Source organism: Pleurodeles waltl, chromosome 11 (assembly GCF_031143425.1).
Source record: "Pleurodeles waltl isolate 20211129_DDA chromosome 11, aPleWal1.hap1.20221129, whole genome shotgun sequence".
In the NCBI taxonomy this organism is placed as follows: Eukaryota; Metazoa; Chordata; class Amphibia; order Caudata; family Salamandridae; genus Pleurodeles; species Pleurodeles waltl.
The window spans coordinates 929,683,318-929,702,372 of NC_090450.1; the positions used below are offsets into that span (position 1 = coordinate 929,683,318).

General features: G+C 44.5%; 1 protein-coding gene across 1 annotated transcript in view; it reads left to right on the top strand.

Annotated features, from left to right (window-relative positions):
* The window catches only part of DNAH10 (dynein axonemal heavy chain 10), a 1,282,131-nt gene that overhangs the window by 676,686 nt on the left and 586,390 nt on the right, over positions 1 to 19,055 (top strand). The window contains exon 36 of the mRNA XM_069215014.1: positions 213 to 359. Within this exon, the coding sequence (XP_069071115.1) occupies positions 213 to 359 (147 nt within the window). The remainder of the gene's footprint in view (positions 1 to 212; positions 360 to 19,055) is intronic.

Genomic DNA, 19,055 nt, shown 5'->3' on the forward strand with positions numbered 1-19,055 from the left:
AGTCCGATAGCCCATTCGCATTTTGTTCGACACTCCAGTTCTCCATTTTTGCAACACCTTTAATATTCCATCCTCCTTCCCTTCAATTTCCACTGGATGCTTCTTTTTTGCTTATATATGTGGGCTGCATTTCCTTTGTTTACCTTATCTTTACTGTACTGTGATCTTGATTAGGAGTCCTAATACCAAATATGCTTCTCCGCCTCATATAGAACCTCGCTAAAAAGATGACCGTATTGTACAAGCTTGCAAGGGAACAGCTCTCCAAGCAGCATCATTATGATTTTGGACTCCGAGCCCTTAAATCTGTGTTGGTAATGGCAGGAGAACTGAAAAGAGGCTCGCCTGACCTTAATGAGGTAAGATCTCTGCTGTCCGAATTTGTTTAACTAAATCTTCAAAGTGTACAGCAACAAACTGGTAAGTAATAACACAGTGGTAATGGTAATACTAATTAAATATTAAACAATAATGCAAATATATTATTTGATAGTCTTCAAGGGTGTTTATCTCGCATGTACTGCAAATAAGGCCCTTTCAAGTTAGATCCACCTTTTCTTTCCACTTTTGACATGTACTGTATATGAAGAAATGAAGTAATGTTGTTATTTTATATCATAAGCTTTCTTGGTGCCCTCCAATGAACTGTAATAAATAACTTAATTCAGACTCTGTAGTTTCTAAATGTTATTCTGAAAGTTCCTGCAGGTATGTCTATATTACATTTCAGTTCCATACAATTTGTTTATGATTTTGTTGCACTCAACGGTACTTGACCTATAAATAAAGGTATAAACTTAAAGACAGCTTCAGTTTTAATCTCAGTTCCTTTTAGTATTCACTTTTTAAGCTAACTTTTGCGATTCATCTACTTACAGTTCAAATGCACTGTTAGCTGTTTGTGCACACCTTTATGGACATTTGGATTAGGACTTGAATCCAGAAACTATTGCTCTTTTTTGCCTTTTTCTCTTACATTTTAATCAGCTTTAACATTGCTTTTTACTGTCAATTAAACATGTAAATGTGGGTTCCTTATCACTCTGTAAAAGCTGAAGTGTCTGATATGTTCAGAAAGTGTGTTTTACTCCTGGAAATGCAGCAGTAAGTCATACCTAAGCCAGTAGTATGATACAGCTACTCACAGAAATAAGTATTTTGACTAAGGCTTTGGTGGCTCAGATGTTCCAAGTAATGTTTCAGGGCTTTTGTGAAATTTAATATTTATTGGTATTCTAAGAAGGGTAGTTATTTAAGTCCCTTGAAAACACACTCATTACTTCCTTTGATGCCAATTAAGTATATCTTGATTATGCAGAAAGAGGCTAATCAGAACTTCATTCTTTAAAATTGAAGAAGGGTAATAGTTTAGATGCCCTGTGCAATAAACAACCTATGCCAACCTTTACGCGTGTGGTGTAATTTGGAAACTGGCAAGAACTCTGGTATTGGGATGACTAGATATCAGGTCTGTAATAAATCAAAGTTCATTCAGTCAGTATTATTTGTTGATTAGTTGCTATCTTGTAGAGAGCACAATCTCACATCTGGAAGTCTGTCGATGTTTTATTGGTACTTGCAAGTTAAAAAACCATCAGATTCCATAGTAGTTTCATAATTTTATAAGTGGACTTACATTCCATCAAAAAACAGCCAAAACATGTTTCTTTGAAAAACCCACTTCATTAGAGATGTTAATGGTTATAAAAACATCACTGAAAAAATGCTCCCCTTATACATTACTATAATAACAATCAATGTACGAAATCCAAAACTAGGATATCTCTAAGTACATGCTAATAAACAGAGACTGCAGGCTATATCATTTGATAGAGACTTCTAGCTGCAGATTCCTTACCTTTGAATTTTCCAGGCATAAGACTAGATCTGGAAGAATTTTCGGGAGCAGTACTCCTGCACGCCTGTAGGTGGCGTTGATCAGCTTAGCACATCGTCCGTGCCGTAAGTGACATCGGTGTCACCTATATAGCACTACCTCGGCGGTCTAACGTCAGTTCTTTTCTTTCTGCACCAGTCAGCACAGATCCGGAGAAGAGCTACCCCTCTGTCACTTTTTGACAGAATTTTTCAGTGTTTTGTTGAACTTTTTTGAGTTTTTTTCAGCCTGGTGTGTCGAGGGAATGTCTTCAAGTAGAACAGGATTCCAACTGTATGGTGCATGTCTTCGTGACATGACGGTTACAGACCCACACCTCATGTGTCTGTGGTTTCTGGAGCGCAACCACAACTACAAATCGTGCTCCTGCTGCCGGGCCATGGTGCTGAAGGCTTTGAGTTGAGTGGTCCCTAAAGCTACTAGTAGCCCGGCAGGTGACTCCTCAGAGTTCTCGTCCCGGTTGAGAGGAAGGTCCTGTGTCCGCTCCAGGAGCCGCAATTCCTCTTTGTCCCATTTGAAGTCGTCGAGACATTCAGCTAAGAGGCATAAAAAACACAAAAAGTCGAAGCATGCTTCGACTTCTCATTCACTGGCTGACGCTGCGAAGGAACATTGGCATTCGAGGCATGGTTCTTCGGAACCTATGATAAGGCCCACTCCGTGCCTCCCCGGTTTTCTGAAAGCGGGAACGACCCCTACTCAACTTAAAGAATTTTACGAGGCCGTCCGGCTCATTTTTGTGCAGGCTGACCCTTCTGGAGTGCCTTCAGACACCACAGAGTCAGAGGGGGTCCCATCTAGTTCCACTCTGGTGGCTTCACCCTTAGTTCCGTTGGGCCCCCGTTGATCTGACCATGGATCCAGACTAGTGCTGGTCTAGCCACGGTCACCTTCTCTGACACCCATCTTAATGCTGATGCTCCTGGTGCCTCAATGTCCACTGAATGGCGCCATCCCCATTTGGATCCCCGAACCTGACACAGCCAAAACTGAGCTGACCAATACCAATTCTGGCACAACAGGACCCCTGTGTCCTATGTCGGTGCCTCAGCCTTATACTGAAGGGCTGGGCCTTGGGGAAGGATGCGAGGTTTCACTGAACCCTTTAGAATCCCAGTCTGCTACATACAGGTAACTCCGAACCAAGGCATGTTTGGTATCAAACATGTCTGTATCATACCCCAATACTTTTCCAAGTATTGGTTGTATGATTCTGTGCACTCTGGGGTCTCCTTAGAGGATCCCCAGCATTGCTCCTTCAGCCCTCTGAGGTTTTCCAGGCAGCCCTAGCTGCTGCCACCTCACAGACAGTTTTCTGCCCTCCAGTTGCTTGAGCAGCTCAAGCCCAGAAAGGCAGAACAAAGGATTTCCTTTGGGAGAGGGGTGTTACACCATCTCCCTTTGGAAATAGGTGTTACTGGACTTCGGAGAGGTAGCCTTCCAAAGCCACTGGTATGGTTTGAAGGACGTTTGGTGCCTTCTGTGCATAAACCAGTCTTCACAGGTTCAGGGACCCCCCAGTCTCTGCTCTGGTGTGAAACTGGACAACGAAAATGGGAGTGAACCCTCCCCTGTCCATCACCACCCCAAGCGTGGTGCCCAGAGCTCCTCCAGAGCGTCCTTGGCTTCTGCCATCTTGATTCTAAGGTTGGCAGGGAACTCTGGGAGCATATGAGTGGCCAGGCCAGGCAGATGACATCAGAGACACCCCTCACCTGGTTAGGTAACCAAGCCCCCTCTTTGGCCTATATAGTGTCTTTCTCTGGGGTGGGTCCACAGATTCAGCTTGCAAGACCCCAGCAGGACTCCTCTGCAACCTCTGCTTCGACTTCTGGCCTCAGGAACCTCGACTGGACCACCCAGGAACCTACAAACTGGAGATCCACGAGGGAGACTCTTCTGCAACCTTGTATCTGGAACTCCTGCTAGCTTTGCAACATTTCCCCAGATGTGCATGTAGGAAAGTACCATCTTGCCTGGCATGTTACCCCCATATTTCACTGTATATATGTTGTTTTAGTATATGTGTCACTGGGACCCTGCCAGCAAGGGCCCCAGTGCTCATAAGTATGTGCCCTGTATGTGTTCCCTGTGTGATGCCTAACTGTCTCACTGAGGCTCTGCTAACCAGAACCTCAGTGGTTATGCTCTCTCTGCTTTCCAAATTTGTCACTAACAGGCTAGTGACTAAATTTACCAATTCACATTGGCATACTGGTACACCCATATAATTTTTTAGCATTTCTTTTGCCACCTATAGGGAGATCTGACTATTCTTACACAGGCCTGCCAGTGCAGCCTGAGTGAAATAACGTCCACATTATTTCACAGCCATTTACCACTGCACTTAAGTAACTTATAAGTCACCTATATGTCTAACCTTCACCTGGTGAAGGTTGGGTGCAAAGTTATTTAGTGTTTGGGCACCCTGGCACTAGCCAAGGTGCCCCCACATCATTCAGGGCAAATTCCCCAGACTTTGTGAGTGCGGGGACACCATTACACGCGTGCACTATACATAGGTCACTACCTATGTATAGCGTCACAATGGTAACTCCGAACATGGTCATGTAACATGTCTAGGATCATAGAATTGTCATCCCAATGCCATTCTGGCATTGGGGGACAATTCCATGATCCCCGGGTCTCTAGCATAGTACCCGGGTACTGCCAAACTGCCTTTCCGGGGTCTCCACTGCAGCTGCTGCTGCTGCCAACCCCTCAGACAGGTTTCTGCCCTCCTGGGGTCCAGGCATTCCTGTTCCAGGAAGGCAGAACAAAGGATTTCCTCTGAGAGAGGGTGTTACACCCTCTCCCTTTGAAAATAGGTGTCAGGGCTGGGGAGGAGTAGCCTCCCCCAGCCTCTGGAAATGCTTTGATGGGCACAGATGGTGCCCATCTCTGCATAAGCCAGTCTACACTGGTTTAGGGATCCCCCAGCCCTGCTCTGGCGCGAAACTGGACAATTGAAAGGGGAGTGACCACTCCCCTGACCTGCACCTCCCAGGGGAGGTGCCCAGAGCTCCTCCATTGTGTCCCAGACCTGTGCCACCTTGGATTTAGAGGTGCTGGGGACACACTGGACTGCTCTGAGTAGCCAGTGCCAGCAGGTGACGTCAGAGACTCCTTCTGATAGGCTCTTACCTCTCTTGGTAGCCAATCCTCCTTCCTTGGTAGCCAAACCTCCTTTTCTGGCTAAAGAGGGTCTCTGCTTTGGGGAATTCTTCAGATAACGAATGCAAGAGCTCACCAGAGTTCCTCTGCATCTCCCTCTTCACCTTCTGGCAAAGGATCGACCGCTGACTGCTCAGGATGCCTGCAAGACCGCAACAAAGTAGCAAGACGACTACTAGCAACCTTGTATCGCCTCATCCTGCCGGCTTTCTCGACTGTTTTCAGGTGGTGCATGCTCTGGGGGTAGCCTGCCTCCTCCCTGCACCAGGAGCTCTGAAGAAATCTCCAGTGGGTCGACGGAATATTCCCCCTGCTAACGCAGGCACCAAAAGACTGCATCACTGCTCCTCTGGGTCCCCTCTCAGCCTGAGGAGCGTGTTCCCTGGAACTCAGCAACTCTGTCCAAGTGACTCCCACAGTCCAGTGACTCTTCAGTCCAAGTTTGGTGTAGGTAAGTCCTTGCCTCCCCACGCTAGACTGCATTGCTGGGTACCGCGTGATTTGCAGCTGCTCTGGCTCCTGTGCACTCTTCCAGGATTTCCTTCGTGCACAGCCAAGCCTGGGTCCCCGACGCTCTATCCTGCAATGCACAGGCTTCTGAGTTGTCCTCCGGCGTCGTGGGACTCCCTTTTGTGACTTCACGTGCACTCCGGTTCACTTTACTTCCAAGTGCCTGTTCAGGTACTTCTGCGGGTGCTGCCTGCTTCTGTGAGGGCTCCCTGAGTTGCTGGGCGCCCCCTCTGTCTCCTCCTCCAAGTGGCGACATCCTGGTCCCACCTGGGCCACAGCAGCACCCAAAAACCTCTACCGTTACCATTGCAGCTAGCAAGGCTTGTTAGTGGTCTTTCTGCGTGGGAACACCTGTGCAAGCTTCATCGCGACGTGGGACATCCGTCTTCCAAAGGCGAAGTCCCTAGCTCTCTTCTTTCTTGCAGAACTCCAAGCTTCTTCCAACCGGTGGCAGCTTCCTTGCACCCTCAGCTGGCATTTCCTGGGCTCCTGCCCACTCTCGACACTGTTGTGACTATTGGACTTGGTCCCCTTGTCTTACAGGTACTCAGGTCCAGCAATCCACTGTTGTTGCATTGCTGGTGTTTGTTCTTCCTGCAGAATCCCCCTATCACGACTTCTGTGCTCTCTGGGGGCAGTAGGTGCACTTTACACCGGGTCTTGGGGTGGGCTATTTTTCTAACCCTCACTGTTTTCTTACAGTCCCAGCGACCCTCTACAAGCCCACATAGGTTTGGGATCCATTTGTGGTTCGCATTTCCCTTTTGGAGTATATGGTTTGTGTTCCCCTTATACCCATGTGCTCCTATTGCAATCTATTGTAATTCTACACTGTTTGCATTACTTTTCTTGCTATTACTTACCTAAGTTTAGTTTGTGTACATATATCTTTATCCTCATACTTAGGGTACTCACTGAGATACTTTTGGCATATTGTCATAAAAATAAAGTACCTTTATTTTTAGTACTTCTGTGTATTGTGTTTTCTTATGATATTGTGCATATGACACCAGTGGTATAGTAGGAGCTTTACATGTCTCCTAGTTCCTAGCCTAAGCTGCTTTGCCATAGCTACCTTCTATCAGCCTAAGCAGCTAGAAACACCTCTTCTACACTAATAAGGGATAACTGGACCTGACACAAGGAGTAAGTACCTCTGGTACCCACTACAAGCCAGGCCAGCCTCCTACAGTGCATCCTAAGAAGACTGCAACTCTTCAGCCTGCACAAGAAGAAGAAGGAATCTCCCTAAGGGTGAAGGCATTACGTCCCTGGAACTGCAGGTAGCTGGCTACACTGAAGACTGGCTGTGTGGATCTCGCCTTATCCTGAGTGGCGTGGGTCCTGCATCACGGGTGGTGGTCCAAAGAGTCTCCCTTGGTCCTCTCTACCAGCTGTCGCACTTTGGTAGTGGTAAGTCCTTCCCACTCCACGCAAGACAGTACCCCCGTGCACCGCACCCTTTGCAGCTCCCAAGGCTTGTTGCTTCACCTCCAAGGGAAAGTTCAGGCGAAGTGTAGCTCCAACCCCCAGCACTCCCTCCTGCAACTTCTGGACATCTGCGTGGTCCTCCTGTGACGTGGGAGCAACTTCTGTGGTGCTGCGTGGGCTGCTTCTGCGACTTCTGTGTCCCTGTCCTGTGGGATACCTGTAGGTGCTGCCTCTGCTCCTGTGGGCCTTCTGTGATGCGTGACTCCCCCTCCTGGGTAGAGTCTTCCTGGACATAACTGGTCCCCCGAAGCACCTCTTTTCCTCCAACTGCGAGTTTGCTTTTGCCAAGGCTTGTTTGTGGACATTCTTCACCGACACCCATCTGCAATCCAGCTTCCAGCGTGGGACATCTTTTGCACACATCAGGAACTCTTTTCCAGCTTCTGTGCAGCAGTGCTAACGTGTCTTCCTTCTTCGTCGACCAACTCCAAAGGTACCTCTGGGTGGGTAGTGTCTCCTACTCCTCCTGGAGGCCACAGACACGTCTGGCCTTGGTCCCCTCTCTCCACAGGTTTCCATTTTTGGTTTTCCACTGCTGGTTCCTTGCCGGCTGTTCTGGGTGTCTTCTTTTTCTTCTTTTCATTCATTCTTTGGGGTGGTTTGGGGGAAATCCAATATATATATATATGTAAAACACTAATTCGTTCCTCTCAGCAAGGAAAACGCTCCAGTCACACTGGAGCCCCCCCAGATTGCATGCAATCATACAACCAATGCTTGCAAAAGCCTTGGGGTATAATTCTAACATGTTAGAGACCAAGCATGCCTATTTTTGGAGTTACCATTATGTAGCTGGCCATAGGTAGTTACCTATGTCCAGTACACACGTAAAATGGCATCCCCACACTCACGAAGTCCGGGACAATGGTCCTGGAGGTCTTGGGGGCATCTCTGCTAGTGCAGGGGTGCCCTCACACACAGGTACTCTGCAGTGTAGTGGTGGGTGGCTTGGTGTTTTTCTTAGGGCAGGAGCTCTCTCCTAGTCTATGGATTCTGTTGTTACACATATAACACCAAGACTTTTTCACCTGATTATTAGAGGAAGAGTTTTTAGACCCACTCCCAGAATAGTTTTGTGGGCCTAATGTAGACTCTTTTTTTTATATTTGTCCCCACCTTTGTCATGTGATTCACCTGCTTCCTTTTTTTGTCTTTGTCACCCCCTGTAAGCGCTTTTCTGCTCACCCTAGTTCTGACCCATTTATCTGCCTTCTTACCCAATTCTTGGGGAGAGGTCAAATTAAAAGTCCACTAGATACTGGTGCAACAAATCAGACACCCAATTATTAAGTATATGCTCTCTCAGAATCAGGTTATATAGGGCCTCATAATCAGACACTTTGGTGCCATGCAACCAGCCTTCCAAAGCTTTTACAGAACATTCTACAAAGTCTATCCAGTCTTGTGAGGACTCTTTTCTGGTCTCCCTGAACTTTATTCTGTATTGCTCAGTAGTGAGACCAAAACCATCTAAGAGGTCAGACTTAAGTATATTGTAGTTGTTTGCATGCTCTTCTCTGACAGTGAGATGTATGTCCCTCCCTTTGTCAGAGAGGGACAACCAGAGGATAACAGCCCACTGCCTTTGAGGGACCCTCTGAACTGTACAGGTCCTCTCAAGTGCAGCAAACCATTTATAAATATCATCCTCTGCCTTGTAGGAGGAAACAGTCTTGTGCAGGTTTCTAGAGTCATAAGAGTCCTCCTTGACCCTGTGCTCTCTAACACCTGAGCTGATGCCACCATGGGGTGTTAGCCCTAACCCCTGCCTTTACCTCTTAATTGCTAAGCCCTCCCTGTCTAGGGCTAGCTGTTGCTGCTGCAGCCTCAACCTGGCTTCTCCCAGCCTCAGTTTCCTGAGTTCACTGTCTAGGGAGTCTACGTCTGTATTTCAGAGACTGAGGTGACATGGGAATGGACAGAGGAGGATCTGCCCCTCCTGCTTACTGACTCTTTCCACTAGCCCTCTGAGTGTAAAGGAAGCCCTACTAGTGTGGCTACTAGCACTCCCACTTCTTGCAGTGCTTCCAGCTATGCTAGTGGGTCTGCTAGGAACCTTGTGACCCTTGGAGGTATCCTGTTGACGACCCCCCCCCCCAAGATCTAAATTGTCTTTTTATCTCTGAGGAGTTAGTCTACTCTCTCCTCCTCCTCTTCCTCCCGATCACCAGTTTGTCCCTGGTCATCCTGAAGGAGGAGGTGCAAGAGCAGACTCTTATTAGGATTCCTCCCCATGTCTAACTTCCTTTCAGCACATATCCCTTTCAATTCTTTGAAGGTCAGGTTCTCATAAGGAGAATCCATGGCCTCAGAGGTGTGCCCAGCTGCAGGCATGGTATGTGTTAGAGTGGTGTAGAGTGTGCCTAACCTCCCAAACTTCTAGTCTCTATCAAGAAGTTTGGAGCAAGGGTATGCCTGGACCCCTAGCTTACCCAGACAGAGACTAGATTATTAACACTAGGTACTATGTGTAGCTCTAAGTAAAGAGTGGTCTTTCCTGTGGAAAGTACCAGGTGACAGATTGATAAGGCAATTGCAAGTGTTTATCCCACCGCTGCACCACCACAGTAGGAAGCTGTCCTGGTGTGTAGTGGGTACCAAAGGTCCTTAAACCTTCTAATAGATCCAGGTATCCCCTATTAGTGAAATGTAGGCAGTGTCTAGAAGCCAGGCTCTCTAGAGGTAGCTGTGGATGAGCAGCCAAGGCTTATCTAGGAGACATGCAAAGCTCATGCAATACCACTGTAGTCACACAGCACTTATACAAATGAAAGAAACCACACAGTGTTACAAAAATAAAGGTACTTTATTATAGTAACACAGCACCAGAAATACTATAGAGGCAATACTCCTTTATGAGGTAAGTAATACACACGGTGTATACACTAGTTGTCAGAAATAGCCATAATAATAAATAGAAAGCAGTGCAAAGCAGTGTAAACCACAATAGCGAATAGTGACCCTAGGGTGAGCAGAAACCATATACTAAAAAAAAATTGAATGCAAGAGTCTGACTCCCACTTAGGTAAGTGGAGTGTGTAGAGGGCCGCTGGGGGTACCAGGAAAGCACAAAGGTAAGTACCACAACACCACTCAGCGACCAGGAAGGTAGGAGTAAATTACTAGAATTTCCCCAAAACACCCAGTTAGTAGAAAAGAAGGGAATTGCAAAACCCAGAATTGACTGCAAGAACCCAAAGGTGGATTCCTCAAGAGGAAGACCTGTGGAAACAGCGGACCAAGTCCAGAAGACACAGCACAGTTCAGGGGGGGGGCAGGAGCCCCTACCCACCAGGCTGAGAATGCAGGAGTTGGTCAACGGTGAGGAAGGAAATTCAGCATTGCGGCCCTGGAGTCGGAGTCTATTTCCTGGAGGATGCAGGTGATGTTCCACACCGGAAGGAAGATTGCAGTTGGGTTGCGTGTCTGGATTCCACCAACAAGCCTTGGCACAGGCAAAACTTGCGGTTGGCGTAAAGTGGTGCTGCCGTGGACCAGCAAGGCCCAGGCGGACTGAAACCAGGAGAGAGAGTCACCGGGGCCCTCAGCGTCACAAAGAGCCCACAGAAGCACAGGAGGCACTCCCAAGAGTCCCACAGGACGGGGACACAGAAGGTGCAAATGGAGCCCATGCAGCACTACGAAAAGAGATTCCACGCCGCAGGAAGGCCACTCAGGGAGCTGTGCGTTGTAGGAAGGAGTCTGAGGGCTGGGGCTACACGATGCCTGAAGACCCCTTGGAGAAAATGCAAAAGACATGGTGCACGGGGGGTACTGACTTGCATGGTAGTATTAGGGTATGATTCTGACATGTTTGATAGCGAAAATGCCCAGGTTCAGAGTTACCATTATGTAGCTGGACACCTGTGTCCAGTACACAAGTCAAATGGCTTTCCCGCACTGAAGAAGTCCAGTGCAACGGTGCTGGAGTTTGTATGGGCACCTCTGCTCATGCAGGGGTACCCTCACACCCAGGGACCTGCACCCTGCCCTCTGGGCTATGAGGGCCTACCATAGGGGTGCATGGAAACCAGTGGCGCGGGGAGGCTACCCCTCCCCAGCCTTGTAACATCTATTTCCAAGGGGGAGGGTGTTTCACTCTCTCTCCCTCGGGAAATCTTTTTTTCTGCCTTCCCCTGCTTGTGCTGGTCAAGCAGCTGGATGTCAGAAAGCTGTCTGTGGGGCTGCAGCAGCATAGGCTGCCATAAAACCCTATAAGACTGGTAGGATCAATACTACGGCGCCCCCAGAGTGCATGGAATCGTGCCACCAATCTTAGCATAAGTATTTGGGTATGATTCCAACATGTGTGATACCAAACATGCCTAGGTTCGGAGTTACCATTATTTAACTGGACCACCTGTGGCCAGTACACAGGAAAAATGGCTTCCCCACACTTATGAAGTCCAGTGCATTGGAAGTGGAGTTTGTATGGGCACCTCTGCTCCTGCAGGGGTTCCCTCACACTCAGAAACCTGCACCCTGCCTTGTGGGCTAGGAGGGCCTACCATAGGGGTGACTTACAGTGACCTGGTGCCGTGACCAGAAGTGAAAGGGTGGCTGCACCTTTTCACACAGGCTGCAATGGCAGGCCTGCAAACACAGTTTGCATAGGTTCCCATGGGTGGCATAATTCATGCTGCAGCCCATGGGGGACCCCTGGTGTACCAATGCTCTGAGTACCTAAGTGCCATATACTAGGCACTTACAGGGGTACACCAGTATGCCAATTGTAGGGTGTAAAGGGTACCAAAGCAATCAAACTTAGAGGAGAGAGCACAATCACTAGGGTTCTGCTAGCAGGATCCCATTGAAAACAGTCTAAACACACTGATAAGCAGGTAAAAAGTTGGGGTAACCATGCCAAAAATAGTGCCTTTCCTACACTCCACATCTCTCTAAAGAAGAAGACCGACTCCACTGTACCCTAAAAAAACATTGTGGTTCTACCTTGACTGCACACATCAGTTCCGGGTGAACTGCTAACTCTTTGTGGGTTATGTTGGAGTGAAGAAAGAGCGGGCGTTGCAGAAACAGACTATCTCTTGATGGGTCATTCTCTGCATCACAATCTGCTGCACATCTCTTGATGGGTCATTCTCTGCATCAAAATCTGCTGCACACTAACAAAGCCCCCTGAAGGCTTATGGGTTAATTCCACCAGAGCTAAAGGTGTGACCACTGCATTAGCACAAGGAGTCCCAATCCTGTACATCTGCCAGGTAGCAATGTGGGCTTCCTTGTGTACGTTTACCAAACATTGCTGCCTGAATAGTGAGGTCTGCAGGGACGGGCATTTTGTCTGTTTGGTCCTACAAGACTTCTTAGTCTGACTTTGTCAGTAGACCTACCAAAAGGGAAGGTATTGCTTGGGTATACAGTTAAAAGTAAGGAATCCGTAGCTTGAAGTCTCTATCAGATGAACAAGTTACTTACCTTCAGTAATGCCTTATCTGGTTGAGACAATATTTAGCTGCAGTTTTCTTACTGACCCAACCATGCTTCCTATTCTGCGGACAGATTGCTAGGGTTAGGAATGATCCATTACAGGGTCCTAGTTGGACACACCAGTGTCACTGCGCTTCATGGCTCCACCCTCCTGGTGTAGAAAGTTGTGAAAAGTAACTGACGTCAGTGTGCTAAGGTGACGCCTATATAGATGACACAGACATCACTCCAGCGCGGCCACTGCGCAGAGCCGATCAACGCTACCTACTGGTGCGCAGGGTTACTGCTCATGAAAAATCTTCAGGATCCAGTCTGACGCCTGGGAAATTCAAAGGTAAGGAATCTGTGGCTAGATATTGTATTTGTAATAAATAAATACATTTAAAGCTATTCTAGTTTACTATAGACCCTGCATCTTTAATATTGTAGATCAGTGACTTATTGGTAGTATTACACAGATTTCTAATAAGATGTATATTCAAGTTAATATGTAAAACCTCCATATTAATCAGACCAAATATATTCTTCAGAAAGAATAATATTTATTTTATTAATTACTACTAGTATATGTTTTATCGATAAAAGTAATATTTTTTTATGTCAGACCAATTTTCAAATTAAATCCACGGCAGAATGTTACCAAATAAAATATGTTAACCTTCAAATTAAATAAATGGCTGTCTACTCAGTACAAAATGTTCTAAGTTATGAACTCATGTGACTCAGTCTTTAGGTTGGATAAACACTCTATGACTTCATATAGTCATGCAGTTACCCAGGCTTAAAATGAATAGACTGAAGTCTAGTGAGTTAACTTAGGTCAGTTCTTATTTTCTGTATTCCCTCAGTTATGTTAGCTTGTTGCAGATTATAACATTACGTAATAGTGCAGTTACACCAAAAGTACGCTATTCAACTTCTAATAGTTTGAATTAACCATTTCATATTCCAGCCTTTAATTCCTTCTAAAATCCTAGGTCTGTGTTTTAGCTCCGTGTAGAACTTGTAATCTGTAGTGTTATGGTCCAATGCCTTAATGATGGTGCATTCAGAATTTCTGTTACATTTGCAATGAACATCTCAATGTAGACTAGATGGGAATTAATCATATGATTGACAAACAGCCGCTTCCAAGCAGCTCAAAGTAAAGTGTACAGCTCTCTAAAAGGATTCAGTCCATGGTTAACAGTATCTAATCATTGAATCCAGAAAGTCCTGTTTGATCTAAATTTCAATTCAAAATTTCCCTCTGGTCTCTCTAGTTTGATCTGTTGTATACCAACAAATCTTATTTTCTCAATACCCCCATGCAAGTGATTTTCTTTCATGTGATTTTCCATTGGGTATATTGTGTCTTGGTTTTTCCGTGCAAATGTATGTGTGTTAAATACCAGTCTGAGCTCTTCATTGAATTAATTAAATTTCAAGTATCCATGGCAATTAGTCAGTTCTTCTAGTCCTTCTCCTGGCCATCAATATGTCATCCATATAGCGACTCTAGTATACTACTTTCTCTAGGGAGTAAAATTGGCCACTTCCAAAAAATACGGGTGTTTTAAAATTCACTGAAATTGCATTCATGTAATTACAGCAAAATCACGCTAAATTACACATAATTACGTGAAATGCGAATCTGTTGATTCATGCTATAGTTTAACGAGAATCTTCTCACATCATTTTTGGGGGGCGATAATGCATTTAAACAAAGGCACCACAAACAAAAGCTGCTTGCATTTTGCTGTTTGCGTGCACTTAAGGTAACTTTTCACTGCAAATTGAGTGTTCATGATTATGTGCTGTTGGCAGTAACACATTAATATACAAAATGGTGTAATGGTAAAATTTCAGGAATTTCATGTAAAACCTATAACACAAAATTCCTAAAATTACAGGTATTATGCTGGCATAATTTATACTCACGTAGGCCTAATATAAAGATCTGCATATGAGGGAGCAAGCCTGGAGCCGTTTTTCATCATTCTCCATATAGAGAATTAACAGTTATTCTCCAACACAAATTCAGTCATAGTCAATAATATCAAAGAATGCTTAAATATTTAGCAGATTTCAAATCATAAAAGGTTGTAAGGCTTCTAAGCCTTTACTGTGTTCTGTGATACTATGCAAACATCTATGGTGATAAGCAAATAGTTATGCTCCTATGGAATGTGATCGGTTTGTTTCAGAAGATTTAAATTATTATGGAATTTAAAGCTTCTTTCATATTCAACTGTGGGATAAGAAGAACAGATTTCTCAAATCCTTGGTCACTTGGACACGTATGGGTCAAAAGCAGAGGAGAACCAGGAGCCAAACGTGTCCTGTGATGGAGAGCTTCTTTTTAGTTATAGTCCAGTGATCCCACTTGCACTCTTCTGCTGAAACATTTTCCTGTAGATGAGAGAAGGGGTACTTTGATGAGATTCGCACAGCCAAGCGATTACCTAACATCCTCAATGCCAGTCTTTCCTACAGTTCTTCAGTTTTGAACGTTTTTGAGGTGAGAAAAAGACAAGAAAAGATCATTCATTAAGTTAAAGACTTCCATAGATTGTGGCATGCTTAAAAAAAATACGTCTGTCTTTGAAGTCTGTGAAGTATTCTTAAACCTGTTAGTTCAAGTGTTTCCCCTTGAGCACATCTCCAAATATCTCTTTTCACTCTTAAGCCTATGACGAATTCTTAAACCTATTGATGCAAGTGTTTCCCCTTAAGCACATCTCAGAATATTTTGCTTTGCTCCTAAGCCTGTAAAGTATTCTTAAACTTGTTGATTTAAGTGATTTCCCTTGAACACCTCTGACTCTCTCCCTTCATTTCTAAGTCTGTGAAGTATTCTTAAACCTGTTGAGCACCTCTTCAAGCCTCTCCCTTCACTCCTAAGCCCACAAAGCATTCTTAAGCATGTTGAAGCAAGTATTTAAGCACATCTCCAAGTCTTTCACTTCACTATAAAGCCTGTAAAGTGTTCTTAAATCTGTTGATACACGTTTTCCCCATGAGCACCTCTCTCAGTCACACACTTCATTTACTATGCTCAGATTATGCTTTGTTTGCAGAATTGAAAAACATGAGGTAGGTAGTGGAACCCTTCTGGCATCTCTGCTGTATATTGAGTTCTGTGATGGTTCACATGGAGGTGATTTGCTCCCACACTGTTAAGCACTGGCACATCAACTTTGTAAGCATAGGCCTTTATGACTTCCTTGGTGAAAAAAGAAATGAGCAGACACCCTATAGGCTGTAAGCAAGGGACATGTTTCTGCTCTACTTCTCCTTTGACTTGTTTGAGAATGTTGCCTTGCCTCGCCTTGCAATTAAACCCATAACAACATGAATATTTTTTTCCATTACTTACTTTCTAAATTCCTTTCTGAAGCTACATTTTTCAGTTGTCCCAAATAGTATTATAATGAAGTCTGGATTCCTTTTATCATGTACATATCTTGAAACAAGTAACACTTCTTCCAAAGCTTTACATATTTCACATTCAAATTGTCTACTAAAATAGTATTTTATTTCAGAACTTGTATTAATTTCCATGTAGCCTGCATCAAATGGTACTAGGGCACATTATAACATTTTAGCTAAAAGCAGTTATTGTCTGGCAGTACCACAGCCATTGACGTAGTCCAAAGTGTAAAGTTAATGAAGTAGTAACAAATGAAAGTTCTGAAATCAAGTTCCTCATTGCAAGTGGCCCTTAAATGTGGGATCAACAAAACGTCATATATCTGGTTGCAGGTTAAGAGATGCACAAAATGTGTACAAGGACCTGAGATTTCTCTTAGTAAAAGTTTGTCAGGTAATAGCTTTAGAAATTGATAGTGGAAATAAAGGTCAGAAAGAGGGAAAGCATACCCTTATGAGGTACGCAATAACTCTGAGATATGCAGAATGAGAGCCCCTGTATTTTGTTTACTCATGAATTATTCAACACCTTTGAATCTATTTCTCAAGGATGTGTGGTACTTTTATTAGCTAGGTTGGATGGTTCTTTTGTCAGACAAATATAATAAATAGAGACTCTGACTACACATTCACCTCCCTAAAAGGTATCCTTATTGCTTCTGCCCACCTCATGACCCACAGAAAATATGGCTAACTTAACCCCTAGTCTCTTTGGTGTACAGTTGCTGCCTTTCCAGCTCATGTCATGTGCAGAAATTGATGCATTGTATGCAAACCCTTAGAAACAACTTAATCCATCCTACTTTCCCAAGAAGCTTGAGACAATGAGCAGCTAAATAAGAACCCACAGTCGCTACACCACCCAGTCTTTAAAGAACCCACATCGAAAGTCCTTAGAAACAGGTTTTTCCTTCTGCTCACCCATACGCTGGAATTATCTGCTCCTCCACCTAGGGCTGTCACTTTTGCACCTCTGTGTCTGAAAGGATCTAAACATGTTTACCTGTACCCAGCTATCCACACCAACACCTGTCCTCAACACTTCCTACCTAAATGTGTAAACTTCCCTCTCAATCGTACCACTCTCATTCCATTCAAACAGTTCTGGTTGATTTCTTTCGAACTCTTTGGACTTTAATCTAGTACCTTGTGTTCTTGAACTGTATCTCCAATTACAGTAAGAATTATTTGGGATACTTAAAGTGCTTTGTGCACATACTGTCAACCCTCTTCCTTTTTATATCCCTGTGACAATCAAACATCTCTGGTCTCCTTCACTGTGACAATGGGGGAATACCAGAACTTTAACAAGAACATCTCCATATCTGTCTCATCCACAAGAATAATAGAACTGCTGTACAGAAAAGAAAACAATGCTCAAGATAAGGAGGCTAATTAAATGTGCATAATAATTACAACCACAATGTTATGTTTTCATAGCAACGCTTACAAAGTTCAGAATTCATTTAGACTTTCGCCGTAGTGGCTCCCAAATTATTTAATGTGAATACTGAATGTGTGTGTGTGTGTGTGTGTGTGTGTGTGTGTGTGTATATATATATAAATATATATATCTATACACACACACCTATTGAACCGTCAAGGTTTTAGTAAAGGTCGAGGATTTCTTCAAGTAATAACTTCAGCAAGTTTACAAGATGTAACCCTTACAATAGCCTTGTTTCAGCAGGACCAGGCTCCACAGGATGTACTTTTGTGGGGAAATATACTTTATATGTCGCAACTGGATTTCCATTCTGGGTTTTCTACCTTCCCAAATACAATAAAGACTTCATTAAACTCTTTTAAACTGTCTGTTAATAATCTTGATATGGAGATACATCAGGGTCTTCTCCTTGTTTTAGTTCTGCCAGAAAGATCTGAAAGGGAAGAGAGGAGGGTGTATCAGGCTGGCGTCCTGGTTCACTGTAAATCCCTCCCCTCCCCCCTCATCTCCACCATGCCCTGTCTTACATTTTAGATATGGGGACCCTTTTCTCTCCCCCTGCCTTGGTTGTTGCTCTCGTTATACATCTGAGGATATTCCCTTACCTGAAAGTGAAGAGAGGAGGTTATATTAGGCTTGTCACTTGGCCCACTGCAACTCGCACTGCCTCTAACCTGCCCTGTCTTATATACTAGAAAAGTGGACCCTTCCCTTTCTGACCTAGACATTTTGGATTAGTGGCAGACAGCCAAGAACCTGTGCAGTGTTGATCTCTCTTGTTCGTGATCAGCTTGTGTAAGGAGTTAGTTGAACTGAGGGCTCTGCATTCCACCAAGATAGCTTTGCTGCCTTTTCTTGGGGAGTTCTTATATGCTCAGTTGTCACATTTAGCTTTTTGCACCTTTAGTGACCCTAAGGAATGGAGGGGCTTGTTTGCTAGTGTGTCTGATTTCCAGAAAAAGCCCTTTCAATGGGGACATAACTCATGATTATTAGGCAGTTTATGGTCCTGCTGTTAATAGGCAATAAGATGACGCAAGGGAAAGTGTGAAACCCCCTTTTCAACCAATATAGGCTAGCATACCTGCCACAAGGGTTCCCTAGGTAAGCTTTAGCTGTACACAGAAGTGGTGGCCTTGTAAAACCTGAACTATAGTCAGATATACCGGTACCTCAGTGGCTTCTATTTATTCTGTCACAATGTAGTGTTCATTTTTCTGATTACTTCTTCAGTAACTATAAGCTAAATACTGATTGACAAAGATCGGAATGGTATACATTGATTGTTGGGTGTTACTGGTTGTTGCCTATAGACGACTTGAGATCTCTCTTTTTTAAACTTGACCCAAGAATTTATACATGCACAATGGAGGAAAAAGACAGACACTGACATATACATTAACATATTCAAAGGCAATACACACTGTAAGCAACAAGCAGTAAACATCACAGTGGAATGCACTCTCTGATGGTGGTCAGTCATGGTATCATTTGTAGTGAACAAAATAATTGAACAAACACATGGAAACAAACCTTCAGAAAGCTTAGAGGTTAATATTGAGACTGTGTAATGTCTGTGGTAGGAGAAAGGTGGCAATAGGTCACATTACATGATCCTGGTGGTTTTTGGTTGGTGCGAGGTTCTTTGTCACAAGCTTGGAAATCAAAGCAGTTCAG